Source organism: Trachinotus anak, unplaced genomic scaffold (assembly GCF_046630095.1).
Source record: "Trachinotus anak isolate AG129_WGS33_773 ecotype Australia unplaced genomic scaffold, CSIRO_AGI_Tana_v1 ptg000002l, whole genome shotgun sequence".
Lineage (NCBI taxonomy): Eukaryota > Metazoa > Chordata > Actinopteri > Carangiformes > Carangidae > Trachinotus > Trachinotus anak.
Window position 1 is genome coordinate 5,010,001 of NW_027273853.1, and position 23,507 is coordinate 5,033,507.

The 23,507-nt window shown below is 43.7% G+C and overlaps 1 protein-coding gene and 2 long non-coding RNA genes across 6 annotated transcripts in view; 2 read left to right on the forward strand and 1 right to left on the reverse strand.

The window, feature by feature from the left end:
* Positions 1-1,531, forward strand: part of LOC139629371 (uncharacterized) — a 50,137-nt gene extending 48,606 nt beyond the window's left edge. For all 4 annotated transcript variants that reach the window (XR_011692954.1, XR_011692955.1, XR_011692953.1 and 1 more), the window contains one exon: positions 677-1,531. This is a non-coding gene — a long non-coding RNA (uncharacterized lncRNA). The remainder of the gene's footprint in view (positions 1-676) is intronic.
* An 896-nt stretch (positions 1,532-2,427) lies between these two features.
* Positions 2,428-23,374, forward strand: hsd17b12a (hydroxysteroid (17-beta) dehydrogenase 12a). The gene is made up of 11 exons (XM_071491974.1): positions 2,428-2,778; positions 13,991-14,037; positions 14,856-14,931; positions 16,768-16,875; positions 17,750-17,814; positions 18,095-18,139; positions 18,734-18,768; positions 19,607-19,688; positions 19,875-19,940; positions 20,898-21,047; positions 21,456-23,374. Exons 1-11 carry the CDS (start codon positions 2,601-2,603, stop codon positions 21,594-21,596), a joined length of 993 nt encoding a protein of 330 aa, XP_071348075.1. The 5' UTR covers positions 2,428-2,600; the 3' UTR covers positions 21,597-23,374.
* On the reverse strand, positions 6,835-12,243 carry LOC139629383 (uncharacterized). The gene is made up of 3 exons (XR_011692961.1): positions 9,751-12,243; positions 7,894-7,994; positions 6,835-7,804 (listed from the first exon to the last, which is right to left on the reverse strand). It is a non-coding gene; the product is annotated as an uncharacterized lncRNA (long non-coding RNA).
* Positions 23,375-23,507: the final 133 nt, after the last annotated feature.

Genomic DNA, 23,507 nt, shown 5'->3' on the forward strand with positions numbered 1-23,507 from the left:
TTAAAAACGTTTGTTTCATGATAATTCATATAAATAAAATGCCAGATAAAATGTGGAATCACTGGTGCGAATTTACGAACAATGAAGACACCAGTAACACGGTGTGTGGAACAAATGATTTGTCACATTGCAGGGTCAAAGTGGACGGTGGGATTAGTGTGTGTGTGTGTGTGTGTGTGTGTGTGTGTGTGTGTGTAGGGAAAAATGGGGCTAGTGTTGACTCTGATGAAGTGAGAGAAAGAGTGTGTGTTTAAGTGTGTGTGTTGAAAGGAGGGGGCAGAAACTTAAATGTGAGTAAAGCTTCGTGTTGTGGGATGTAGGGGGAGGTGGTGTGTGTGAATGTGTGTGCTTAGGGCTATCGATACTAGGAGGGGTAATTATACACACAAAACAAAAACAGGAAGCTGTAGTTTGTGGTGTTGTTGTGGCACAAGATGGTAAAAAAAAAAAAAAAAACAGACGACAGAAATATCCAGAAGCTTGGGTGTGCTTGAAATGAAAATATCCCCACAAAAATTCTGAATCATGCGTGTTAAGGCCGTGATGTTCTCATATGTTTGTGCACTTTCTCTGCAGATTAGTACACACACACACACACACACACACACACACACACGGAGATTTTTTACAGGGAATTTGTGCACGAATAAATCCACATTTTCTCTCTTGTTTTCAGCTGTTGGGCTGCGAGGACACGACCGTGAAGGTGGACTCTCAAAAACGTCCCATAGGAGTGTGTGTGTGTGTGTGTGTGTGTGTGTGTGTGTGTGTGTGTGTGTTAGAGTGTGTGTTAGAGTGTGTGTGTCACATGTATTTTCTTTTATTATTATTATTTTGAATGTCATCAGTTTAAACACACTTTTGTCTCTTTGCTGGCTGTGTTACACTACACTGAAATGCTGTGTATTTGCTGTTGTAATGTAAAAATGACTGACAAAATATTTGTGTGCAAAAAGAAAAAAAAAGGTCCACATCAGAGCCTGTAAGATGATAAATGTTCATGAATTTATAGATGAATGTGTGATATTGTCTGTGCAAATATGTCAGAATTAAAAAACGCTTTTGGAAAAGATTTTTTGTGAGGATTAATTTGTGAAAGGTGACATTTTTTGTAAATATATTTTTGCCCTCCACATTGGAACTCTGACTGAGAGACAACATCTGGTCAGAAATATGTTGAATTTCATCCCGTTTGAAATTGTTACACAACTTGCTGCTCCTTCCTCCCGGTGTCACGTTGCCTCCGATCTCTCCACTTGTGTCAAAGAATGCGAGCAGCTGCGTGGAGAGTGTCAGCGTGGAGACACAGTTTCATACTCCTCTCCCTGTGCTGAGTACATGGCAGGCTTCGCTTTGTGCCACACAGCCTCGGTTTGTCAGAATTTCATGTTTAGTTTTGGTGTGTGTGTGTGAGAGAGAGAGAGAGAGAGAGAGAGAGAGAGAGAGAGCATGGCGGCACAGGGGTGTGTGTTGGAGACTGCAAAATGATGTTGCAAATAGAGCCTCTCTGGGTCAGAGTGGAGAGAGAGCTCCCACTGCTGAGGAGAAAATCGTGACAGTGGTTTGCGCTGAAGCGTCCTGCATCTGTAAGCAGGACTGACCTGTCCATGAGCAGGGACGTGTTCAGGAAGCAGCGAAATAAAGCGATGGGGACACACACGTCTGCCTCTGTGTTTATGTAACACACATCACATCTCATCTCTCCCTGCTCAGTGTTTGGGAAGAGGAGCTTACTACGATGGGGGATAATCTCGCGAGAGTCTGAAAGGCGAGCTGTTGGGCTGGGGATTGTAGTCTTTTTCTTTCTTTTTTGGGGGGGGGGGGGGCTGCGCTTGTATATGTTGCGGCGGAGCATGAGCGTGGAAGAGTTTATCTGTCGCGACACGGGTGAATCCACGGACCTCGCTGCCTCGACACTTCTTCAGTGGTTTTCAGCAGGATGATGCAGACAGAATCCCTAAAATAGCCGAGTGACTCACATGTAGGTGGGAGCAGGCTGACCTCACAGACTGGCATCACTGTAGCCAACAAGCTCTCTCCCAGCGCTCTCCGAGGGGCGGGAGGACGCGCACATTTTTCACCAATGAGAGCATCCTTTCATTCATAAAGTGGTAGGGGCAGTTTTTTTTCGAAAGCGTGGGTTTGGAGGGTTTCATAATCCTGACTGAAACTGACAAACCTGTTCTGGCGAGAGCCAATGGCAGACCCGGATGGGAGCTGCCGTAATGTTCGCCCAATCGCTCCTCATCCCGGTCTCCCTTTGACCCACCCTGCTTCATACAGAAAATCGAATGAATGGGGGAAGCTTTGGCGTTGATTGACATGCAAATGCGCCAACCGGCGGGGAGGATCAGCCGAGAGACAGCCACCGCAGCCAGTGAAGAGCAGGGGAGGGCGGTGCAGAGTAGGAGGTGGGAGGCGCACTTTAAATCAGGCTAGACAAGTGTTGGGGGAGTTGGGGGAGTGTGTGTGTGATGCTACAACCTCCTTATAAAGGGACTCTCTCTCACGTTGTGGCTTGGAAATTAGAGCACATTGCCTAAAATTGAGGTCTCCACATACACACTCTCACACACGCAGAGTCACCGAGAGCCGCTGCCATGAACTGGATGAACGCTGAGGAAATGCTCCGCAGGGCCGAGACGCCTCTCTTCTGGGTCGGCGCGTTAACTGTGGCCTCCCTGGCGCTGTGGCTGCTCTACAGGCTGCTCTCAGGCTTTAGGATCTGGGTCTTGGGAAATGGGCAGCTGCTGTCTCCGAAGCTGGGCAAATGGGCAGGTGAGTTGGGTCACATCAGTTTTCACGCCATCACATGGTCACGAAGAGGGCAGCTCAGAAGTAGGCAGGTGGACTCGACGTGCAAACACCAGAGTGAGGTTATTGAGCTCAAACTTCACTTTGACACAAAGAGGGGCTGCATTCTGGTGCGTTTTGTGTGTGTGTGTGTGTGTGTGTGTGTGGCTTAATTCAAGGGGAGGCTGGTGTTGCGTAACAAGCGCAGGTAAGCAGCTGTTTGACTGACAATATAATGGTCCTTATTAGCTCAATTGGGGTTTTTTGTCTCTCTCGCGTCAAACACAGCACCGTCTGCTGCCAGGGGCTCCAATCAGCGTTTTCACCCACAGTTGGAGCGGTAGGGGGATGCCCCACATTGGTGAGCCAGGAGCCAAATTGCGCAGGCTATGCGCACTTTTCAGAGAGCTGTTTTATGTGGGTGAGCTCTCAGCCAGCGCACTACTGAACCACATTAGCCCATCCGCATGATGTAGGACAAACCCATATGCTCAATTAAAACGTGACCTACATCTAGATCATTTTCAGAGCTTTAGATTTTAGAAAAAATGTGTCACATTTGGCCAGTTTGTCCAACATTTGGACTTGTGTTAATTACTTTGTATATCAATACATTCAGGCGGTGTTTTGTCATGACTGTGGTGGTGTCGTCGGTTTCTTGCTCACCATTCCCTCATGTCACATTACCTGTCCCATTCCGCTTGCCCCACATACTGTTAGATGAGATAAGGATGTCATTAATTGGATTTGTCTCCATAATGCACTTTTTCAACGTGCTTGGCAAAAACAGGAGCGAGTTTCCGCTCAGATCTAAATGCATGATGGTTTTGTAGCGACTAGTCTCATAGGAATCGCCCTGCCATGGCTTGACCCACTTCTCCAGTCTCCTATTTGGCGAAGACTGCTGCGTCTGGAGCCTCTTGCTGCGCAATTTGCCGAGCGCTCCCCCGTTGCATCGGGATAGGTTGATAATCCCCCCCCCCCCCCCCCCCTTTCTTCCTAACACCTCAAAACCAGGCGATCGGGATGAATCCTTGTTGTCTTTTTAAAATTTATTTATTTAAATAACCCATTTGTTTATCTCTGCACTGTGACGCACTTTGCCTCCAAATCTACGTTTTCCTTTCTTTTCTTTATTTATGAATGGGGTGTTTAATTGATGCGCCAGGAGATGAAACGCACGAGGTGAAGGTAGGGTGAGTTTAGGGATGACTAATGTACATGTTTTTTAAGTGATTCTGCTGGAATATGCGGAGGAATACCGGTGCACACCGATGAGTCATGCGCTTGTTCCCCGCTTCGTCATCCATTGGTCATATAGAAATTGTGATTACCCCCCCCACCCCTCCCCCTCATTCCACCTTCGCCACCCCCAGTATGTCAGTTATAGCTCTAAGTACGCAGCAGAGGTTTCCTTCCTTCATTCCTGGTGACCAGCGATGAATCCTTGGCGCAGTTTCCTGTTGTATAAATGGTAAATGTAGTCCCGCGGATATTTTATTTAAATGTAGTCCCGGGGATATTTATGCTAAACCAGCTGTTTTTTAAAGAAGCATTGAAATGATGCTTATTTCTTTTTTTAAAAACTGTCGCCCAATTTTCCCACACCTCTCACGTTTATTCTTTATAAACCTTTTTCCTGAAGATGTGAACTCGCATGCCTCTCCCTCGAACCAGTTTCAGCCACCAGTCCAGTCATGACAAGTCTCTGGTGCTCATTTGAAAACACAAGAGTTGGAACCCTGATAGGAAGTGAACAGGTGCAGGGTGGAGGGGGGGGGGGGGGTTCCTCCTCAGCTGGTTGCACCAGACCTGCAGGTCTGTCCAGGTTAGGAAGTGGTGCGATTTCTTTACGCACATGCACTTGCGTCAAGTGTCGCTACTCCCCGCCTCCACCTCCCATTAAAGAACAGAGGCACCTGTTGCAACAAGTCAACACTTCCTCCAACCATTGAATATCCTTTGTATTACGCTTTATATTTGTACACAATAATCAATAAGAGAGGGATATGTGAAGTCCTGTTGAGTACAGAAACTGCATGAGACTGAGTTTTTTACCTACAGTCTCTTCCACATCTCCCCTGAATCCATTCTTTCTCTGTGTGTGTGCAGTTGTGTAATATCTTTAGGTTTAGCACAAACCTCCTGTATTTATTCTGGCATATAAAGTTAAGTTTTTCTGAAGGAAAATCATCTGAAGCTTGAAATGTTTTGCCTTTTTAACGCTGTAAATCAAAATTCTTTCATTTTTATATGCATCATTTCCATAAGTACTATAGCTGGATTGAGTAAGTAGCAATCAGCTTTGTGTTCAGACATGTAGGTGCTGACTTTATGTGTGATAATGTTAGGTAATAATGTTGGCTAAAACAAATAATTGAAGTCATAATACCATTTTATTTCACCCATGGAGACAGTGCTTCACCTTACATGCTTTCTAAAGACATGCTTCCAAACAGCTGGTATTTCCTGGTCAGACAGGTTTGTGTGTGTTTGCCCAGTAACCACTAAAACTGACTGGATCAGATAAGACTTCCTTTTTTCTTTTTTTTGTTGTAAGGTCAAGTAATTTTGTTTGTACTGGTTTTTAAGTCCGTACTTTGAGGAAAAAAATTGCATGCAGAGCAGGTATTTCTCTGGAGTTTCTCTGCCAATGACTGGTCTTCCCCTTAGTGGATGGGACTCCTAGTGGCAGAACAGGAGCACTGCAGCATGAGTCAAGCCGGCTTCCCCAGCCTCTCTGCTGCACTGTGCATCCACACACACACACTCACCCTCCCTTCCTCCTGCCAGCCCAATCCATGTCTGCAGCTCAGTTTTTCTTTTTTGAGAAAAAAAAAGAAAAGTGAGCGAAGGAATGGCAGTTCTGTAGAGCACGACACACTTTTATCTGTCGAGAAATATATATTTTGTAGACTTTTACGTTTTTGTTGATTTGTAGATATTGAACAGGACCACTGGATGCATCAGAAGAAAGGGAGATTCCTAAGTAATTTATTTTTTTGGCAGTGTGCAGGAATCTGGCTTTCAAAGAGATATTTAATCTATGAGTTAACATTTTTAAAGACCTTTCCTAGTATTTCATGGCATTTTAGCAGATTTTTTTATTTTTATATTTATGTTTTTATTTCCAGTGGAGCAGCTTTTCACTCTAATGTGTAGTAGTGCTCAGTTTTCTCCTCTGCGCTCCCTCCTCCACTCTTAGCCCCCAGCATCCCATATTATGTAAGGGAGCGTGTGTGTGTGTAAAACTCCATTATAGGGAAGTAAATTAGACTAAAGGGAGCTTTTTTTTTTTTTTTTTTGCAAGGGTGGGGTAATAGTGATGTGACATGTGCCTTATAAGTGCCCCCCCATCCCTCCTCCTCCCTTTTGATATTAGACTTTATTGAGAAAATGCTCCTATTATATAAGAAGGATGCAGCCATTCATCAGTACAACACAAGAGTGACAAAGACTTGGGTCAGCACTTATGCAAGAATCTCGTGGAGTTTGATTTGGCTTTGGAGTGTTGGAGTTTATCAACACAGGCTGCAGGCGGTTCAGAGTTACAGGGCGGCGTGAATTATTATGAGAGAATAATTTTCAGTGTGTGTTTTATGAATAGGCATTAGGCTCCATTCATGGTAAGGAAAATGCACATATGTGAATGAAATTTGTCTGTGTGTGTATGTGTGTGATTCAACTGAGGCAGGGTCTCCACTTGTTCATCCTTGTGAATGTGCTTCCCCATAGTGCTTTGTGTGTGTGTGTGTGTGTGTGTGTGTGGGGGCGGAGAGATAGAGAGAGAGAGAGACAGAGAGAGACAACACTGCTGTTCATGTGATGAACACGCTCTGTAACACGTGCCAGAGCCAGGGATGCTGGGTAAAAAAAAAAAAAAAAAAAAAAAAAATCCTCTGCATCTCCCTCATTTCAAGCCCTTCTCAATCCTTCCCCCCTCCCTCCCTCCATTACACCCAACTCTCCATCGTGTGTGTGTGTGTGTGTATATCTGGCACTCTTTGTACAGTACCATCTTCATCAGAGCACATTGTTCTTTTCCCCAGTTTTATTACTCTCACATTCTCCATCAGTCTCCCTTTCTCATGTCTATTTGTTTGCCCACTAACCCCAATAATGACCTGTGTTGGTATTATTATGTCAATGTGCAAGGAAGTCTTCAATCTGTGATTTTTATTTCCCAAAAAACAACCAAACATTAACCGGTAAAACTGTAGCTTTACAGACTCTTAGATGTGCGTTTCATTGTCACTTTGAAATGATTACACACTAGACTACATGAGCTGTTTTAAGACATTAGGCTACTTCTGTATTTAGGAACATGCGATTTGTCATTATTTTTTAACTTTTTTTTTTAACATAATGTACAATAGATGGTCTAGGGCTGCTGCCAATGATCTTTTTTTTTTTTTTTTGATTGATTGGCCAATTTTTATTAATTGTTTGGTCCATGAAAAATCAGAATTTCTCAGAGCCTAAAGTGTCATCTTCAGTTTGCTTGTATATTTGTTTTTTTTTTTGTTTTTTTTTTTAATTGAAAAATCACTTAAGATGAGTTGATGATCAAAATAGTTGTCAGTTAACTTGAATGAATGATCTTTTCAGCTCAAATGCTTTTCTGAAGCCTTTGTACTGATGAAGGAAATTAAATGCTTTTGCAAAAAAAGATAATCCTGAGGGGCGAGGTCAACTGTTAAAACAAAAACAAAAAAACAACAGCACCTCACAAAGTATTTATTTGCGTATTTTTTCTCTTATGTGGTGTAATTTTTTTCCAGTATGAACTTGTTTTACTTGATCCAAGTTTAACTACTGTTCAGGCCTGGTGAAAAAAAGTGAGCATCCAGTGCTGTGATGAAGAAGCTGCTCAGTCTTGTTATCTAATCACACAGTACTGGACCGCCAGCATATTTGGAGTTAGTGGTTTATTGCTTTCTATAAGGTGACACCAACTTACGTCGGCTGCAGTCCAACATGCCACAGAGGTGGTTTGTTCAGTTGTGAGTATCTGTTGAAAGAGAGTTTGAGGTTTTGGCAGGCAGTCAGTGCTTCTAGGACAAAGAATGTGTGAAGTAATGTTCTGATCTGAGTCATTACCTAACGTTTGAGAAAACATCACCTGAGAGGAGTCTGCTGGATGAACTCGGGTTGTGCAATATGGTTGGTGTGGAAGGGAGTTGTGGGCATCTGGGTTTTGACTGGACTGGGGGAAAAATAGGGAAATGTTTTTTAACATTGTCAATTTTGGTGAAACCTTGTGATGCTGGCAGGCCTTAGTCTCTCAGCTGTAAGCTCTTGATGGATGAGATGTCTGCTTAGGGATCGGCAACATAACAACCGTGGGTACACTGTGTATCTGTTCATCATCCACCTGATAAACACAAGTCTTTAAATACAAGTTACTTATAAGTATCGTTACATTTGTAGAGGATCCATCACTTTAAATCATGTCACAAACAAAAGGAAGCACGTGACACAACAGGTATTTTCTGTCATGCACCACAGAGGTTTTCATGATCCACCACCAAAGACTCCAGCAGGTGATTTCACTGATTTGCACCTCTTCAGCTGGGTGGGGGGGTCACCTGCTGCAGGCTTTGTTTGAAATGAAAACCTCCCCACAGTACAGTCTGTTCCTAGCAGCACACGGACAAACAGTGAAGTTTGTTTCCTGCTCAAAAAAAAAAAAAAAAAAAAAAAAAAAAATCACCATGTCTCAATCCAAGTAGTTGTAAAGAAGGAAACTATCGATTTTTAAACGAGGCATGAGACTGGAGGAGGGAGGGGGACGGGACTATTTTTGCTCTGTACCCAAATATAGATGCCGCTTCTATCTTGGGCCGCTCTGAAGTACATGTTCTCTTTTTCTGTCTCTCACCCTCCCTCCCCTCATCTCTCCCCCGGCCCGATCAAGCTTTATTTTTGTCGACTTTTATATTACCCATGTGACTTTTCTCCCCTGCTATTTAAAGCAGCGCGTGTGTGTGTTTGAATGTAGAAGGTAGGCGGATGGAGATTGGGGTGTGTGTTTGGGTGAGGGGGTAAGAGGGAGAGGGTGGGGGGGGGGCTGTCTTTGGATCTTCTGCTGCATCCCTCCCTCCCTCCTATCTTTTTTCCCTCTCCCTCTGAGGTAGGAGGGGCTGCTCGTTGATAGGCGAGTTTGGGGTGCGACAGATTACATAACAGTACGTAACAAGAGCGGGGCATACAAGGACCGCAGTCTCTCCTCACTGAGAATCTTAATTGGGGATTTGGTGGTGGTGGGGAGGGTTGGGCAGGGGGGAGTTTTTGCGCTCATTTTAGTCCTGTCTCACCCTCTCTTTGCATAGGAAGTTGAATCTTCCAAAAAAAAAAAAAAAACAACAAAAAAAACCCCTCTCACCCTGTGGGTAACAGAGTCAAGACCAGGCCAGATTTCTCTACTACTAAACACTAGATCCGCTTATTTAACTAATCTGCAAACGTTCATCTTGAGAGGGAATGATCGGTGAATTAATAGAAATGTGAATCTGCATATTCATAAAGATTTTCGCTCCTTATTATGAGCTGCTCATCCTCACACACGGGCTCTCCCATGCAGTCCACAATAATCTAAATCAAAGAGCCTTCACAAGTGTCAGCAGATAGGTCTTTTTCCACTGCTCTTCAGATCGGATCTTCTGTGCCCCCCTCAGCTTGCAGTGGCACCAGGGGTTTATGATGGGGGGGGCTGAGGATGCAGCAGCAGCCTGGTCGTCGTGGTGATTGTGATGGTGGTGGGGGATCTTGTTGGTATTCAGGTGCTGCGGCAGGCAGGCAGCTCCCAGACGAGGCAGTGCTGGCGCGCTGCTATTTTTACTCCTCCTGCTGCTTTTTTTAGACCCTCGGAATAGTGAGCAGGCAGCGGCAGGGGCTGCTCCACTGCTGAGGAGGGAGGGAGGGAGGGAGACAGAAAAGGCTGGGGGATGTCAATACCTCTGGACGTGATGTGCAGCACTAAGCGCGGCAGAGCTGCGGTGCAAACGCGCCCCCGTCAGGGCGCTTCAGAGCCCGCACGCTGGACCGGCTTCCTCAGAGGCGGGGAGCTGGGGGAGACTGGATGAGAGGCAGCGGTGCACACATCCCCTCTGCCGGCGCTCACATGCATACATTCATGGCTTCACACATGCCTCTTCACTGGCCTCTCCCTCATCTCCACTTATTCCTTTTCTCACCGCTCGCATCACGCTCTTACGTGGCTGCCCCATCAACACGTTCACCCTCTGATGTCAGAGTGCGCCTGCGTCACCAGCGCTGCTGTCATTCACCTTGCGTAGACCCTTTTTGTTACATTACATACGTGTGTGTGTGTGTGTGTGTCTGTGTGTCTGTGTGTCTGTGTCTGAACTAAACAATAGAAGACCAGTGGAAGGAGCTGAGGAGGTGACTTGTATTTCCTCCCTGTTGCTGCAGTGTCCAGTGTAGGTTCACCAGTGAAGGGTTCCCAGTTACAGAAGGAAAACTGGCATCAGATTTCATTCTGGCTGATCATGACATTTGTTTGTTTTTCCTCATAAATTATCTGAGATTACTGGGCTCCGAATTTCCTTTAATGTTGTCGTTGTTTGTGTTTGTTAATGGTAATGATGGATGATAGCAACTGAAAAGCAAGAAGAAAATGTCCTAAGCCTCAAGAGGAACTCTGTGTCCTTACACATTACACATTTAAACAGACTTCATTCCGGCTCATTCTCTAGACAACGTTTATTGAGAAAAGGGTACTATTATATAATGGGTGGGAGGAGTGCAGTCATTCATAAGTACAACACAAGGATTTGGGGGTGAGGTTGGGGGGCACATCATGCCTGGGGAAGGGGGGTGGTGGTGGTGGAAGGGTTGGTTACCGGATGCACAGTGGAAAATCACAACATGGTGCCCTTAAAGAAGTGGTGATAAAGAAATTTGAATTCTATTGTTGTGTGTTTATTTCTTTTTATCCATATGTTTGCTTTTCTCTAAAGTGGATGGAGCATTTGCATCATGCCTCCCACTTAACAAAATCCCCTTTAGATACTTCAGTTTTACTCCCTTTATTTTGATTCCATTACACTGCTTCAGTGATTCAGTTCAGTTTTTTTGTTAAATTATTGCTTTTGTTTAAAACAAGTAGAGCAAACATCTGTACTCAATGGCTTGAGAGGGCACAGTTGGAAAGTCTTTAAAAATGGACTGATTGTTGGGCTTGTCCTAATGTTATGTTTTTTAACAACTCAGATTTCAAATGGTGAAACCACGTTAGACCAAAAATGATGTTTTGCCAAAAGGATATTTATTGAATGAATTTAAACACTATGTCCTCTCAAACTGGTAAATGTAGCATCTCCTTTAATGGAAACCAGCAGAGTGGAGGTTTTCCACTTGAAACACAGCAGACTTGACGAATGGGAAGATGAGGGCCATTCTCAGCCTTCACCTTTTTTTGTGAAGAATTACCTGTTTTGTTTTTTCTTCTTTTTCCAAAGAGGTGCGAAGCTGAGGTTGATGCTTCTTTTCACAGTATACTGAGAATGCATGGCATGTTCAGCCCGAACACATGCACAGACTGACACGTAGCACACACTAAAGTACTGCATGTTCTTTACTGTCATGTTCAAGTTCAGAAGGTGATGCTGTAAATGCATTTCAAACACATAATTGCACGCTCTGTTCTTTCAGGTTAGAGGTCAACGATGCTGTACGTGCATTTAGGTGCATAACCCATTCTCACACACAGGTGCAATTCCCTGCACCTGAAACTCAGTCACGCAGGGGAACGGCATGCGTCACAGCTGCCTTCCTGTGGGGTACAGTAGTTATCCAATGTGACTGGAATGTGGTCGGTGCAGTGAAGCATCTCTGGATGTATTTTATGTCATGTCTTCCTCGAAGGTTTCCTGGGCCTGGTTCAAGAAGAATCATTGAGGCTATTTCTTATCAGTCAGCGCTTTTCTTCACCTGTTGGTATAAGACGTCTCGGAGAGGGCTCGCTCTCTGTTACCACCTTGTAACCTTGTAACTCCAGTCATGTTGGTTTTCTCCCTCATGTTCATTACACTCCTTCAGCACTTATCAGATAAACTCAAAACCTGCATGGCAGTCGTCTGAGAAGAGGCTGATTTATACAGTTTCTCTCAAACTGACATTTTTGGCAGCTATGATCCGTGTTATGTGATACTTCAGTGTTATTTTGCCGTGTGTGTGTGTATCCATGAGCCTTACTCACCACACAAAAAGCCATTTTACTTTGCGGCGAATGTAGCCTCTCCACGCCTCTGTTTGCCCCCACCTGCATCTGCAACCAGAGCCTGATTTGGTACAGCCCGCGCCCATTGAGGCTTTTCTGCCACGGAGTGTTTCATTCTTAACACGGGGGGTTTAAAAATAACCAGGGATTCTGCTCTCTTTTCACTTTTGACTTTGTGCTACTCTCTCTCGCTCTCTCTCTCGCTCTCACTCCTCTTCTCTCATTCACTCACTTGTTCCCCCTCCTCCCCCCTCTCCCCTGCTCCTCCACTGCCATCTCTATTCTGTCTCTTTCTCCTTCACTCATTCGTTCTCTTGCTTTGCTCCAGTTCTATTTTTAGCCACCTCCAGGATCCCTCCTCACCCCATCTCCCCACCCTCCCTACCCCACTTCACCCTCCTCTCTCCTGCTCCATGTTCGTCATCGCTCCCTCCTCTCTGCATCCCCTCTCTCATCTTGTCTTTTTCCTGCTCTCCAGCTCTTTGCCAGAGAATGTCCTCTACCTCTATTAATCTTTCATCAAGCCTTGCTAATAACGTATTCATGATGCACAACTATGTGTGTGCGTGTATATTCGTGTGTACCCTCGATTTCCCCACCACCACCTTTTTTTTTTTTTTTTTTTTTTTTTTTTTTGTCTACCTCCCTTCTCCTTTATCCCTCCCTCCTCCCATCCATCCACCCCCCCCCCCCCCCCCCACCCCCCCCCCCCCACCCCCCCCACCCACCCCCCCCCCCACCCCCCCCCTCCGTCAGTCAAGCAGGGGCAGGGGTTGATGGGCAGTGAAGGTTTAAAAATAGCCCTGCTTGCTTGACAAGGTGAGGAGAACTCTGAACACGAGAAGAACATCAGCTCCTCTCTCTGTCTTTGTCTTCCTCACGCTTCGGCCTCTTTTTCACCACCCTCTATGACGCCTTTCTCTCTGCTTTTACCAAACAGCTCTGCCTCTGGTTTGCCACAATCTTTCCTCCACCTTTTTGTCCAAATTGCAGATACACTTGATTGAACCTTTGCCGGTCAGATTTGTCGGTATACTAAACTGATAAGTGATTCAACGTTGTGTTCGTGTGCAAGAAACCCTAATCATGATCTCGAAAATCAGCTGCTCCCAGTGAGCTCTCAGTCGGTGTTGAAGGCTTTGTGAATCCTATACTGTCTGCTATCTCTGTTCTGCTTTAATCTATACCATCTTATCTCCACTTCTTCTATACAGTCTGTCCCCTCTGTTGTCTTTGCAGCTCAGCCTTTGTGATTTTAACTCCTATCTATACCACCTTGGGTTGTATTATATGCGTCTCCACTCCGAAGTTGAACTGCACAAGCTTGCTATGTGCACTTGGATGCCCTGTAAGCACCTTGCACAAATGGAAAACATCATCGTGGAGCTTAGAGAGAGGCTTTCCCAAATAACAGGGAAATAGCGTAGCGGGGTGTGTCCGCCAACGGATTTGCTTCATGTGACTGTCCCTTCTGTCACCCATACAGTCTTGTGGGTTTAGCTCCTTATTGGTGCTCTTAGCTGTTATGACAAATAGAAGCAGTCAAACCTGAAGTGAGGGTGTGTCGTAAGCCTCTGAACAAAGAGGATCACATTTGTGTGTGTGTGTGTGCGCATTTTTGTGTGCGACTGTCATGAGATGGAGAGATAACAACAAACACTGCATGTAATGTGGCACCTGAGTAATGAGTCAGTCCAGAAAGACTTGCTGGTTCAGCGGTGTTATCTAAGTAAACGTGGATCAAACATACAAAGTGAAACCATGGTCTCAATCAGATCTTTAACTCTCAGAGAATGTGAACCATTCCAAGTCATGTCTTAACTTTTTGGAGACTTTAAAGAGCATCTACCCTCATCAGGTGAACAGAGGTTGACTTGACCCCTGCTCTGCTGCAGGGTGTTGTGGGCAGAACCTATACTGAGCTTTTTTTCTCTTCTTTTTGTCTCTCTCCAGTTGTGACGGGAGCCACGGATGGAATCGGGAAATCCTATGCGGAGGAGGTGAGGCTTCTGGACCCTTATTTATTTCATTTCTTTCACAGGAAAGCTGTGACTCACATATATACACACACACTCATGTATATGCACATCGTGTTCACTCATAGGCCACGGTAGGGGAGAGCTCTTACAGGCCTATTAACGTGGAAGAGAGTCCTCACACACACATGCACGCACACTCCAGCACAACTCAGCTCATAGGAAGGTAACAGCACACGTTGACTAGGGGCTACCCTGCCACGTGTTTGGCCCATGCTAGTGTGGGCGTGCTGGCTGTATAATATAGTGATGTAGGGCCTTTGACTCATACTGTTGCTGTTGGAGCTACAGTGGGGCTATCCACTTGTCATGCAACAGCAGGCCACCATTTTACCCAGTGTCTTATGCCACGCAGGGATTTTTGGGGCATGTTAACATTTACACAGACACACACTAGTTCAGTGCTGCTTTGACATGGAACATGATCAGTCCTCGTCTGAGCTCTGAAGCGCATCATCTCAAATGATCTGCAATGTGCAGATACATTAGCACACTTTACTCAGCAGCATGCCCACATCATCATCCCATGTAGAAACAACAAAAGAAAGCAACTGGTCAGAAAGGGATGAACGTTCAGAATTAAAACAATCACAAGTAAAATCTGAATATCTCAAATGTCTTTTCTGATGGAGTCACAAGTCTCTTCATTTTCATATAATATCTGTGATTTCTGGGCACTGAAGTTCTCCTCTGTGATATTGCCTTCAGTATATGAAGAGAAAGATTCTTGGTCAAACTTGTGCAACCTGTCACTAAGCATTTTTTTCCCTTCCCTTTTCCAGCTGGCTCGTCGTGGATTTGCCATGATGTTGATCAGTCGCTCCCAGGATAAGCTGGACTATGTGGCCAAGTCACTTGGTAAGTGTGTATAAAAGTGTGTGTGTGTTTATCTCCACATTGTGGAAACCTGTTTGAGTTGAGGGCACAGTGAATGAAGTGATGAGGATGTGTGTATGGGGCAGGGAGTGAAGTGCAACCTCTCATTCCATCAGCTACAGGGTTTCCCAGGCCTTGACACCAGGGAGTTAAATAAGGAGTTAAAATGTAGTCAATAGAGAAGAGAAATGTTTTGGAGGCAAAATACATGTTAGCATAAGTCTAGTCCAGATTTTCTCTCTGTACAAAGTGTTACAGCATAGTTGTGGATGTGGACCAACTTGCACTTTTAAAAACAGTGTATTTATTTTATGGCCTGTCATTTTGTGAGTAGTTTCAGATTTATCCTATAAATCCAGTTTTTCACGCTTTTGCATCCGGCTAAGTCATGCCTTTGTTCTGTTTGAGTGCTAGTGAATTGGAAACATGCAGCCAACAAAGCAGGCTGTGTTTTTACTTCCTCACTAATAGTATGAAGAAGGACAGATTAAATATCTGGTCTGATTAAGGAAGCTCTCGGACCAGCCTGTTCCTCTCTGATACACTTGTTAGACACAGATCAGGCTTTCTCCTTCAAGTCTACACAGACACGAGCAACAAATAGTAAACAAGCGTCCTTATAAAAGGAAAAACTTTTTTCTTCCTCCTCCTCCTCCTTGCTGGCCTGTGTCCAGATCTGAACAGAGACTGAATGGTGAGTGCCCCCCCCCCCGTTCAAATAGTGCCCTCTCCCCGACTCACTCTCTTCTTTCCATCTGTCTCTGACGTCTCCCACAGCGCAATTTCCCCTGTCGTGCTTCAAGTCTACAGAGGGGGCTGATGGGTAGTCACGAGCGGGGTGCGGCGTGCCAAACTCTGGCACTCCTCTCTCACGATTAGTCTGACAAAATCACCCTCCTTTGCGTGTAAACTGGGCAACCCACCCTGACCCACCTATAATTTCATTATTGTAAATGTTTCTCCTCTCTCATGCAGCCATTTGACTCTTGAACGCACCTACTTGGCAACCCCAAATTACTGCTCCAATTTGGAAACCCCGAACCTTCATATTTCTGCTTCTTTGCCACCGCGTCTGAAGCTGCTTTTATCATTTTCTTTGACGTGCACTTCCAGTGGTTGTGATGACTACAAAAAAATCTGATATGGATATAGATTTCGGGGAGGCTCCAAACCCATAACCCCCTCTTTTCTTAAATAATTTTACTCACCATACCTCACATCCCCTCTCAGCCCCCCCCTTCCCTTTTTTATCTCCCCCTCATCTCAACTCTGACTGAACACACACTGACACACTAGTCGTCTTGGCCGCGACACATCCCAGGAATTTTCCTCTTATAACTCCCCCCACCACCTATCAGCTAAACGAGTCTTTGGACAATAAATTCTAATTGCAGCAGGCGCGTCAAACATGACGAGGGAGTGGAGGGAGAGAGGAGGTAGGGAGGGAGGTAGGCCGGGGGGGGGGGGCAGTTGCTCAGCTGGTTTGTTGGTACGCAGTGCCCTCTTCAGTTCGAGCCTGACAGTGACTGGTTTCATTTGAATGGATCCAGGGTTTTAAAACAGGGGCTTGCTCTGCTGTAATGAGCTTTTGCACAGTGCAGGCTGCTTTGTGACACACTGAATGTACGGTGTGAGGGTGTGGTGTGGTGTAGTGACATGACCTGTCACTCAGCTGAACAGTCATAAACATGCAGTCCTCTGATCTTTCATTGTCTGAACTGAACATTGTTTAAAGACACTTTAAAGCACTTATTCTTCATTGTCATGCACTGATATCAGTAACTTAAAATTAACAAACACTTGTTTCTCTTTTCACAGAGGAGCAGTTTAAAGTAGAGACCAGGACCATTGCCGTTGACTTTGGCAAGACAGACATCTACCCCAAGATTGAGGCGGGGCTGGCGGGACTGGAAATTGGTGTTCTTGGTAAGAGCTGATTCCTTTTTTGTTTTCTGAACCTCTGACGTCAGGACAGCTCGTCCTCGGTCCGTCCAGTGATGGCGGCGTACAGGCATCGTTCACATGTTGACATATTTTAAATGGATGCTGGTTTTTGTCTGGTGTTCAAGTGTAGTAAACTCTTGTATTGCATGGAGGCATAAATGATGAAGCCCTGTTGTTAAGAGCGGAGCAACAGCACAAGATTAACTATATCACTGAAGATTGAATTTGACATTGACTTGCCATGTGCATTCAGTCAGTGTGAGGTACACTGTGTTTGCAGCAGGTCATGAGAAGCTTAAAGAGTCTTTGTTCCAGTCTCTGCTGGGTTTCACATACATCAGCCACCACGTGTGTCTGAGTCACCAACACTTATTAAAGTCATGTTAAACTCACTCCTTTAGATTCTTGAATAGATGTCGTTGTAATTTCACCGTCCAGTAAAGTTGGCAATATGCAAACATTTTTCTTCCACTTCCTTGAGACATGAAGGAAAAAAGTCAGCCTTGCATTTAACAAGCTTTAAACTCTTTTCAGAAAACAAACATATTACAAGTCACTGTGCATGTTCAAAGTTGCTCTAAAATTTCAGCTGTTTGTGTAATGTTTAGATGCGTAGACTCCAGAGTTCACATTGTACTTTTTTAGTTGAACATTTAAGGAGCTCTTTGTCCTTTTTGCCAATTGTGCTCCACTGTTTGTGAGGTGTGGCTGTGTGTAGTGTGGAGTAAATGTCTGTCTGTGTCTTGTTTGCTTTTGCTGCCACCTTGTGACAGAAACTGAAGCTAGTTTGCGTTATCTAGCATCAGGTTATTTTATGAAAACAGTAGAATAATTTCTTCTTTTTTTCCTTTTTTAGTCAACAATGTCGGCGTGTCCTACCCCTACCCCGAGTACTACCTGCACATTCCTGATCTGGACAAGGTGAGTTTTTACTTCTCGTTATTTCATCTTTATTTGCAGATGGAAATTCTCTTTTGCTGCCAGTTTTCTGTGACTACAAGAGCACAACCTCGAGATAAATGAAAAGCAAATCTTTTTTTTTTTTCATAAGCTTTTCTTTGTTTCATGCTCCATATTTTGCTCCATATTTTGCTCCATATCTGCTGCCTCCTTACATCCTCAGTGACAGGTCTGCTCTGTGGCAGTAAACACATGATCTTATACGCGAGTGTTTATCTGACTGGTTCTTCCTGTGTTTCAGTTCATCACAAACATGATCAACGTCAACATGACCTCAGTGTGTCAGGTGAGTTTGGCTCTGTGCTGAAGGACTTTTGCTCCTCAGAGAGGGAAATGTTCACCTCAGTGTTTGCAAACTACATATTTGCATCACGCCCTGAGTGTTTGTTTAAAGTTGATCCATGGGTTTTACTTTCCTCCTCACCCCCCCTCTTTTCTTTGTGTTCTTCTTTTCCTCCTTTTCATCCTCCTCTTCTGCTCTTTCTACCATGGTACCTGCAGTGTCTCAGTTGTTCCCAAAGCAACGGTGGACTACACCAACGCTGTCTGCACTCGCCACCCACGTCTCTCTCTCTCTCTCTCTCTCTCTCTCTCTCTCTCTCTCTCTCTCTCTCTCTCTCTCTCTCTCTCTCTCTCTCTCTCTCTCTCTCTCTCTCTCTCTCTCTCTCTCTCTCTCTCTCTCTCTCTCTCTCTCTCTCTCTCTCTTTCTTTCTTTCTTTCTTTCTTTCTTTCTTTCTCTCCCCCCCTCCCCTACTTTTAGTCTTTCATTTATTCATTTTATAAAACTCTTTCCCAGTCCCCTTTGTTCCCCTTCATGAGTTTTGTCATTGTTTTTGTGTGATGGCTGACATTAACCGAGCTGGTGTTGTTGTTCTTTCAGATGACCCGTCTGGTGCTGCCCAGAATGGCTGAGAGGTGAGTTAAATGATGAGCTTCCATGTTTTGCGACATGACTGCAGTCAAATATCAGTGTCGTGAAGGAGGGACTGTGGCTCAGAGCTGCTCAAGGAATCTCAAAATGAAACAAAAACTCTTTTTGTGGTTTTGAAGACTGGTGTTTGGGAGACCACTGTTCATAAACATGACTCTTTTATCGAGAGGGGGGGGCACAAGAAATCCTCCCCAAGCCCTTTCCATCACTGCATCTCTCTTTCCCTCTCCTCCTTTGTTCACAATGCTGACAAGCTTTCAATTCACACAAAGTGCTCTTCCCACCCGATTGGCTGCTCTGTTCCCATGTGACTCCTGCTGGCCAATAGCGGCGCAGGCACATTTGGTGCCGTGTGAGGCTGGAGCGTCGCTCCACTACATCACTGCAGCAACAGGCTGCCATGGCAACGCACACAGCCACTACCACACTGTTTTAGTGTGTGTGTTGGGAACATGACTTTGTGTGAATTTGTCTGTGTGCTGAATGTGTATAGACACTGGGTTCCCACAGGCATGGGAAACCAGTGAAAGTTTGTGGATCTGGAAGAAAAACCGAGGCCTTAAAAACGCGTCTAAAAATAGATTTTTGCACAGTTCTGGGATCGGTGCCTCACATCTTGAGGAAAGCCCTGTGATTAGATCTGTGTTACAGCAGCATCACTGAAACTGAGGCTTTCTTGATTTGACAAATTTCCAAGTGAACAATGAAACATGGTAGTTTTGAGTCCTGGAGTTTAATTTATTCATTGTTACTGCTACAGCCGTGAATGTTTGTCTCAGCATCACAGATGATAAAGCAAAGTTCTTGTTGTGTGTTTCTCAGGTCCAAAGGTGTTATCCTGAACATCTCCTCTGCCAGCGGCATGTACCCCGTCCCTCTGCTCACAGTCTACTCTGCCACGAAGGTGTGTGCCACATCTGGACTTTTCATTTTGTAAACGAGCCAGAATTCTCTCTTCTAATAATATTGGTTGTGTCTGCTTGTTTCCGCAAAGCAGCCCATTATTTTTTTTTTAAGAGACTGGTGATAGCAGACCAGCATTTTACACACTGACATGTTAAATCTGACTCCGTCATCCTTGTGTGTGCAGGCCTTTGTGGACTTCTTCTCTCGTGGCCTTCAGGAGGAGTACAGGCGTCAGGGCATCATCATCCAGGTGAGTTTGAGTTTTTTTTCTGGTGGAAGCATTGGAAATTTTTAAGAGTTGCCAGGAGGCAAAACAGTGTAGCATTTTGTTCAGATACAATTTTTTATTTTTTTTTTTATTTTTTATTTATTTATTTATTTTTTTTAAAGGAAAATGGCACAAACAATAATTTATTTACCAACTTCATAATAAATATTTAATATTTTGAAGTCCTTAAATGGTGTAAAGCATTGTTTACATCCCACCTTTTTTATAAGGTGAGTGCATGTGATCCACACACCATTTGGACAGTGACAGCTGGGTTGGGCGCAGAAAACTTTGATTGTGGCTTTAAATTTAAGATTATTAACAATGAGAAAATGAATGGAAGAGATGACACATTAAAACCTTTGCTGTAGATGTGATGGATATGAAATCTGTGCCTTTGATGCTTTTGAATTCTACTCAAAAGATGTTTAAAAAAATTCAACTCATTGCTCTCTGCCAATCAGTGGAATAAATACATATTCATGAATGATTCCTCTGTTGTGCCATTTTTATCCCCTTTTTTTTTTCAGCAGAGGCAGTTTTTTAAAAATATGCTGTTCCACATAAGGCTTGTTTGTTCTGTTTTTAGCGCCCTCTGTAGTGTTCACTCATGTGCCACCTTGTGGTTGGACCTTGTACAACAGTTTCACCTCAGCAAACCCTGAGTGCTTTCACCTGATAACCCCAGTCACCAGACCGTTTTACAGCCAAGACTTACTTTAACATAAAGTGTATCTGAACAGTGGCAATGGTCTGTCTGTCAGGACAACCTCTAAATGCTCATTGTACAACTTTTTATGTCTCTGCTACAAATCTGTAATTTTTACATCTGTATACTAACCTGAGGAACCATTCTATGGTCAGGCCAGGAAACTTTTTTTTGGATGTTCTCCTTTTGTTTTGAGCTCGTTTCATATGCTTCATCTTTGTTTTCTGCAGAGTGTGCTGCCCTTCTTTGTGGCCACTAAGATGACTCGTATCAGGAAGCCCACCCTGGACAAGCCCACCCCCGAGCGCTATGTGGCTGCTGAGCTCACCACTGTGGGTCTGCAGAGTCAGACCAATGGCTACTTCCCCCACGCTGTCATGGTAAGAAGTGGAAATACTGAAAAAAATACTGAATCCATGTGGGAATACATCAAGAAAACATAAATGCCCAAAGTTATGATGAACTGTGTATATCCAGTTGTGATACAATATCCAGGCTGTATTTTTGTCCCTACCTGTCAATTTAGAATAAGCATGGCATTTATTTTATTTTTTTTAATTATGAAACCAGGAGTATTAAATGTGTTGTAGCAGTTGCACCTTTTCTGCTTAAATAGTGTTTTATGTGCTATAACATTCAAAATTTTCATTTTTTTAGCCATATCAATTGTTGTTGTTGTAGTTGTTGTTGTTGTTGTTGTTGTTTAGTTTATTTTTAGCCTGAACACTAAAGTTCAAGTTTAAACTCATAAACCCATGCACCTTTTTGTTTTGTTTGTCACCTTGCAGGGCTGGGTTACCACCAAGCTGGTGCCGAGCAGCATTGTGATCTTCCTGGGAGCCCGAATGAACCGCCTGCAGCGTACCGGGTACCTGCAGAGGAGGAAGCTGCGGGAGCAGAAGAACGGAGCAAGCTTGAAGAGCGAATAGGAAGATGGCTGACGGTTCTGCAGGCAGCGGCGCTGTTCTGACCCAGCGCAGCGCTTAGAGGGAGGGATGGTGTTTTGTACCTGTGTGATTGATCCTCCAGGGTTGCCTGAGATTTCAACTTTGTGCCTTCAGTAAAGATGCACATCAGAGCCTATGTATGACTTTGTGTTTAAAAGTGGCAATCTGCCCTGATCTGATTTGTCTGGAGAGAAACAGCCAAAGAGGGCAGGAGCTGAAATTATAATAAAATGCTGCTCTCGGCAAAGGACACTAACATTTTTTTGTCACTGACACTGATGGTGGAATTTATTCAGCTGAAAATGAGTGATTTGTTAACCCTGCTGTTGTAAGCAGTGGAAAATGGTGGTGGGTATTTTTTATATATAAATGTATAACTATTTATTTTATGTTTGTATGAACACAAGCCAAACTCCTCAAAAGAACTTTAAGATTAGCTTTCAACCTAGTCCTGCTGACAAATCATTGAGCCATTTAAAGATGGCAACTTCTGCTTTCTTTTATGTCAGTTTATTTACATCACTGAGCTGAAATCGTCCACCACTGGCTCTGTTTTCCTTTTTTTTTTTTTTTTTTTCCTCTATGATATTGCGTGTTTACACTAATATTTAAAATATTTGTGGAGGGTTTTTGTCGTACCAATGTATCTAAACCAAAGCAATAGTTATGATTCACTGTCCCTTTAACTGCAAGTGCCTTTCTACTGACATTAATGCTGCAAATGGTCACATTCAATGAACAGGTATTGAGATGAAGATGTACTGTAAAAGGGTGTAATTCTGCTGGTGCTACTTACATGTGAACCACACAGTTGCTCAATTTTCTGCCTTGTTTAATCAAATTGTAAACTTTTTTTTTTTTTTTTTTTTTTTTTTTTTTTTAAAAGAGGTCAGAAAGAAACCATTTGGAATTAATCGCATTTATGTATAATTCTGTCTCAAGATATGGTCAGATCTTTATTTAAGTTTCACTTTTGACCAAAGACAATCTATTTCACTAAATACAACTCATTATTCGTGTCCATATTGACAACATCATTTAAATATTCAGTGTAGGTTGAAAAACGTATGTCAGTCCCTCGGCTAATGGCATCAACAGAAGCTAATTGGAGTAGGGAGGTGGTAAATGTCAATGTAACCAGATTGGAGGTGTGAGTTAGAGCTACTTTGGCTTATTTAAAAAAAAAAATCATCTTGTGTTTGCTATTTAGAAGAAACATCTGCTGATGTGAAACATGCCTCAGAAAAAAGATCTCTGAAGAGTTGTGATCAATAATTGGTGATTTGCATCAAGCTGGAAGGATTTCTAAGAGTTAAAATATTCATCAGGCCACAGTCAAATGTGTCTACAACTGTAGTTGTTTAATTTCTGTGGCTACTCTCCATAGAAGTGAACATCCAGCTATGTCTCCAAAGACACAACACAGAGTAATGTGTGTTGTTGAGGCTGCCATACACAAATCATGGTGTGTGGCATGTATGTAGTGGCTCAGTCAAAGCCTAGATCTTAACCCAGTAGAGCTGCTGTGGAATGACCTGCACCTCTTTACAGTTCATGTACAGTTGAATAGCCCATATGACTTGGTCTGATCTGTGCCTTAACTTAAAAGCTTTGTGAATCTTTTTCCTTTGTAAAGAGTCTTTTAATATGCTTGGAAATTAAAATTTCAATTTCTACATGTAAAGAGCACTGTTTACATTTACCCTGCTGATGGCAAATTATATTTTATACTGTTTGTTAATAAAAGCTTTGGCATATAACACAGTGTTTTGTGTTGTATATATTTTTTACAGATAGCTGGATAAAACAGCCCGAAAATAATGTATCCAAAATAAAAAGGGCACTGTTCTTAACCCATTTGATTAAAATCTGGTCTCTTTTGAAAGGTAACTC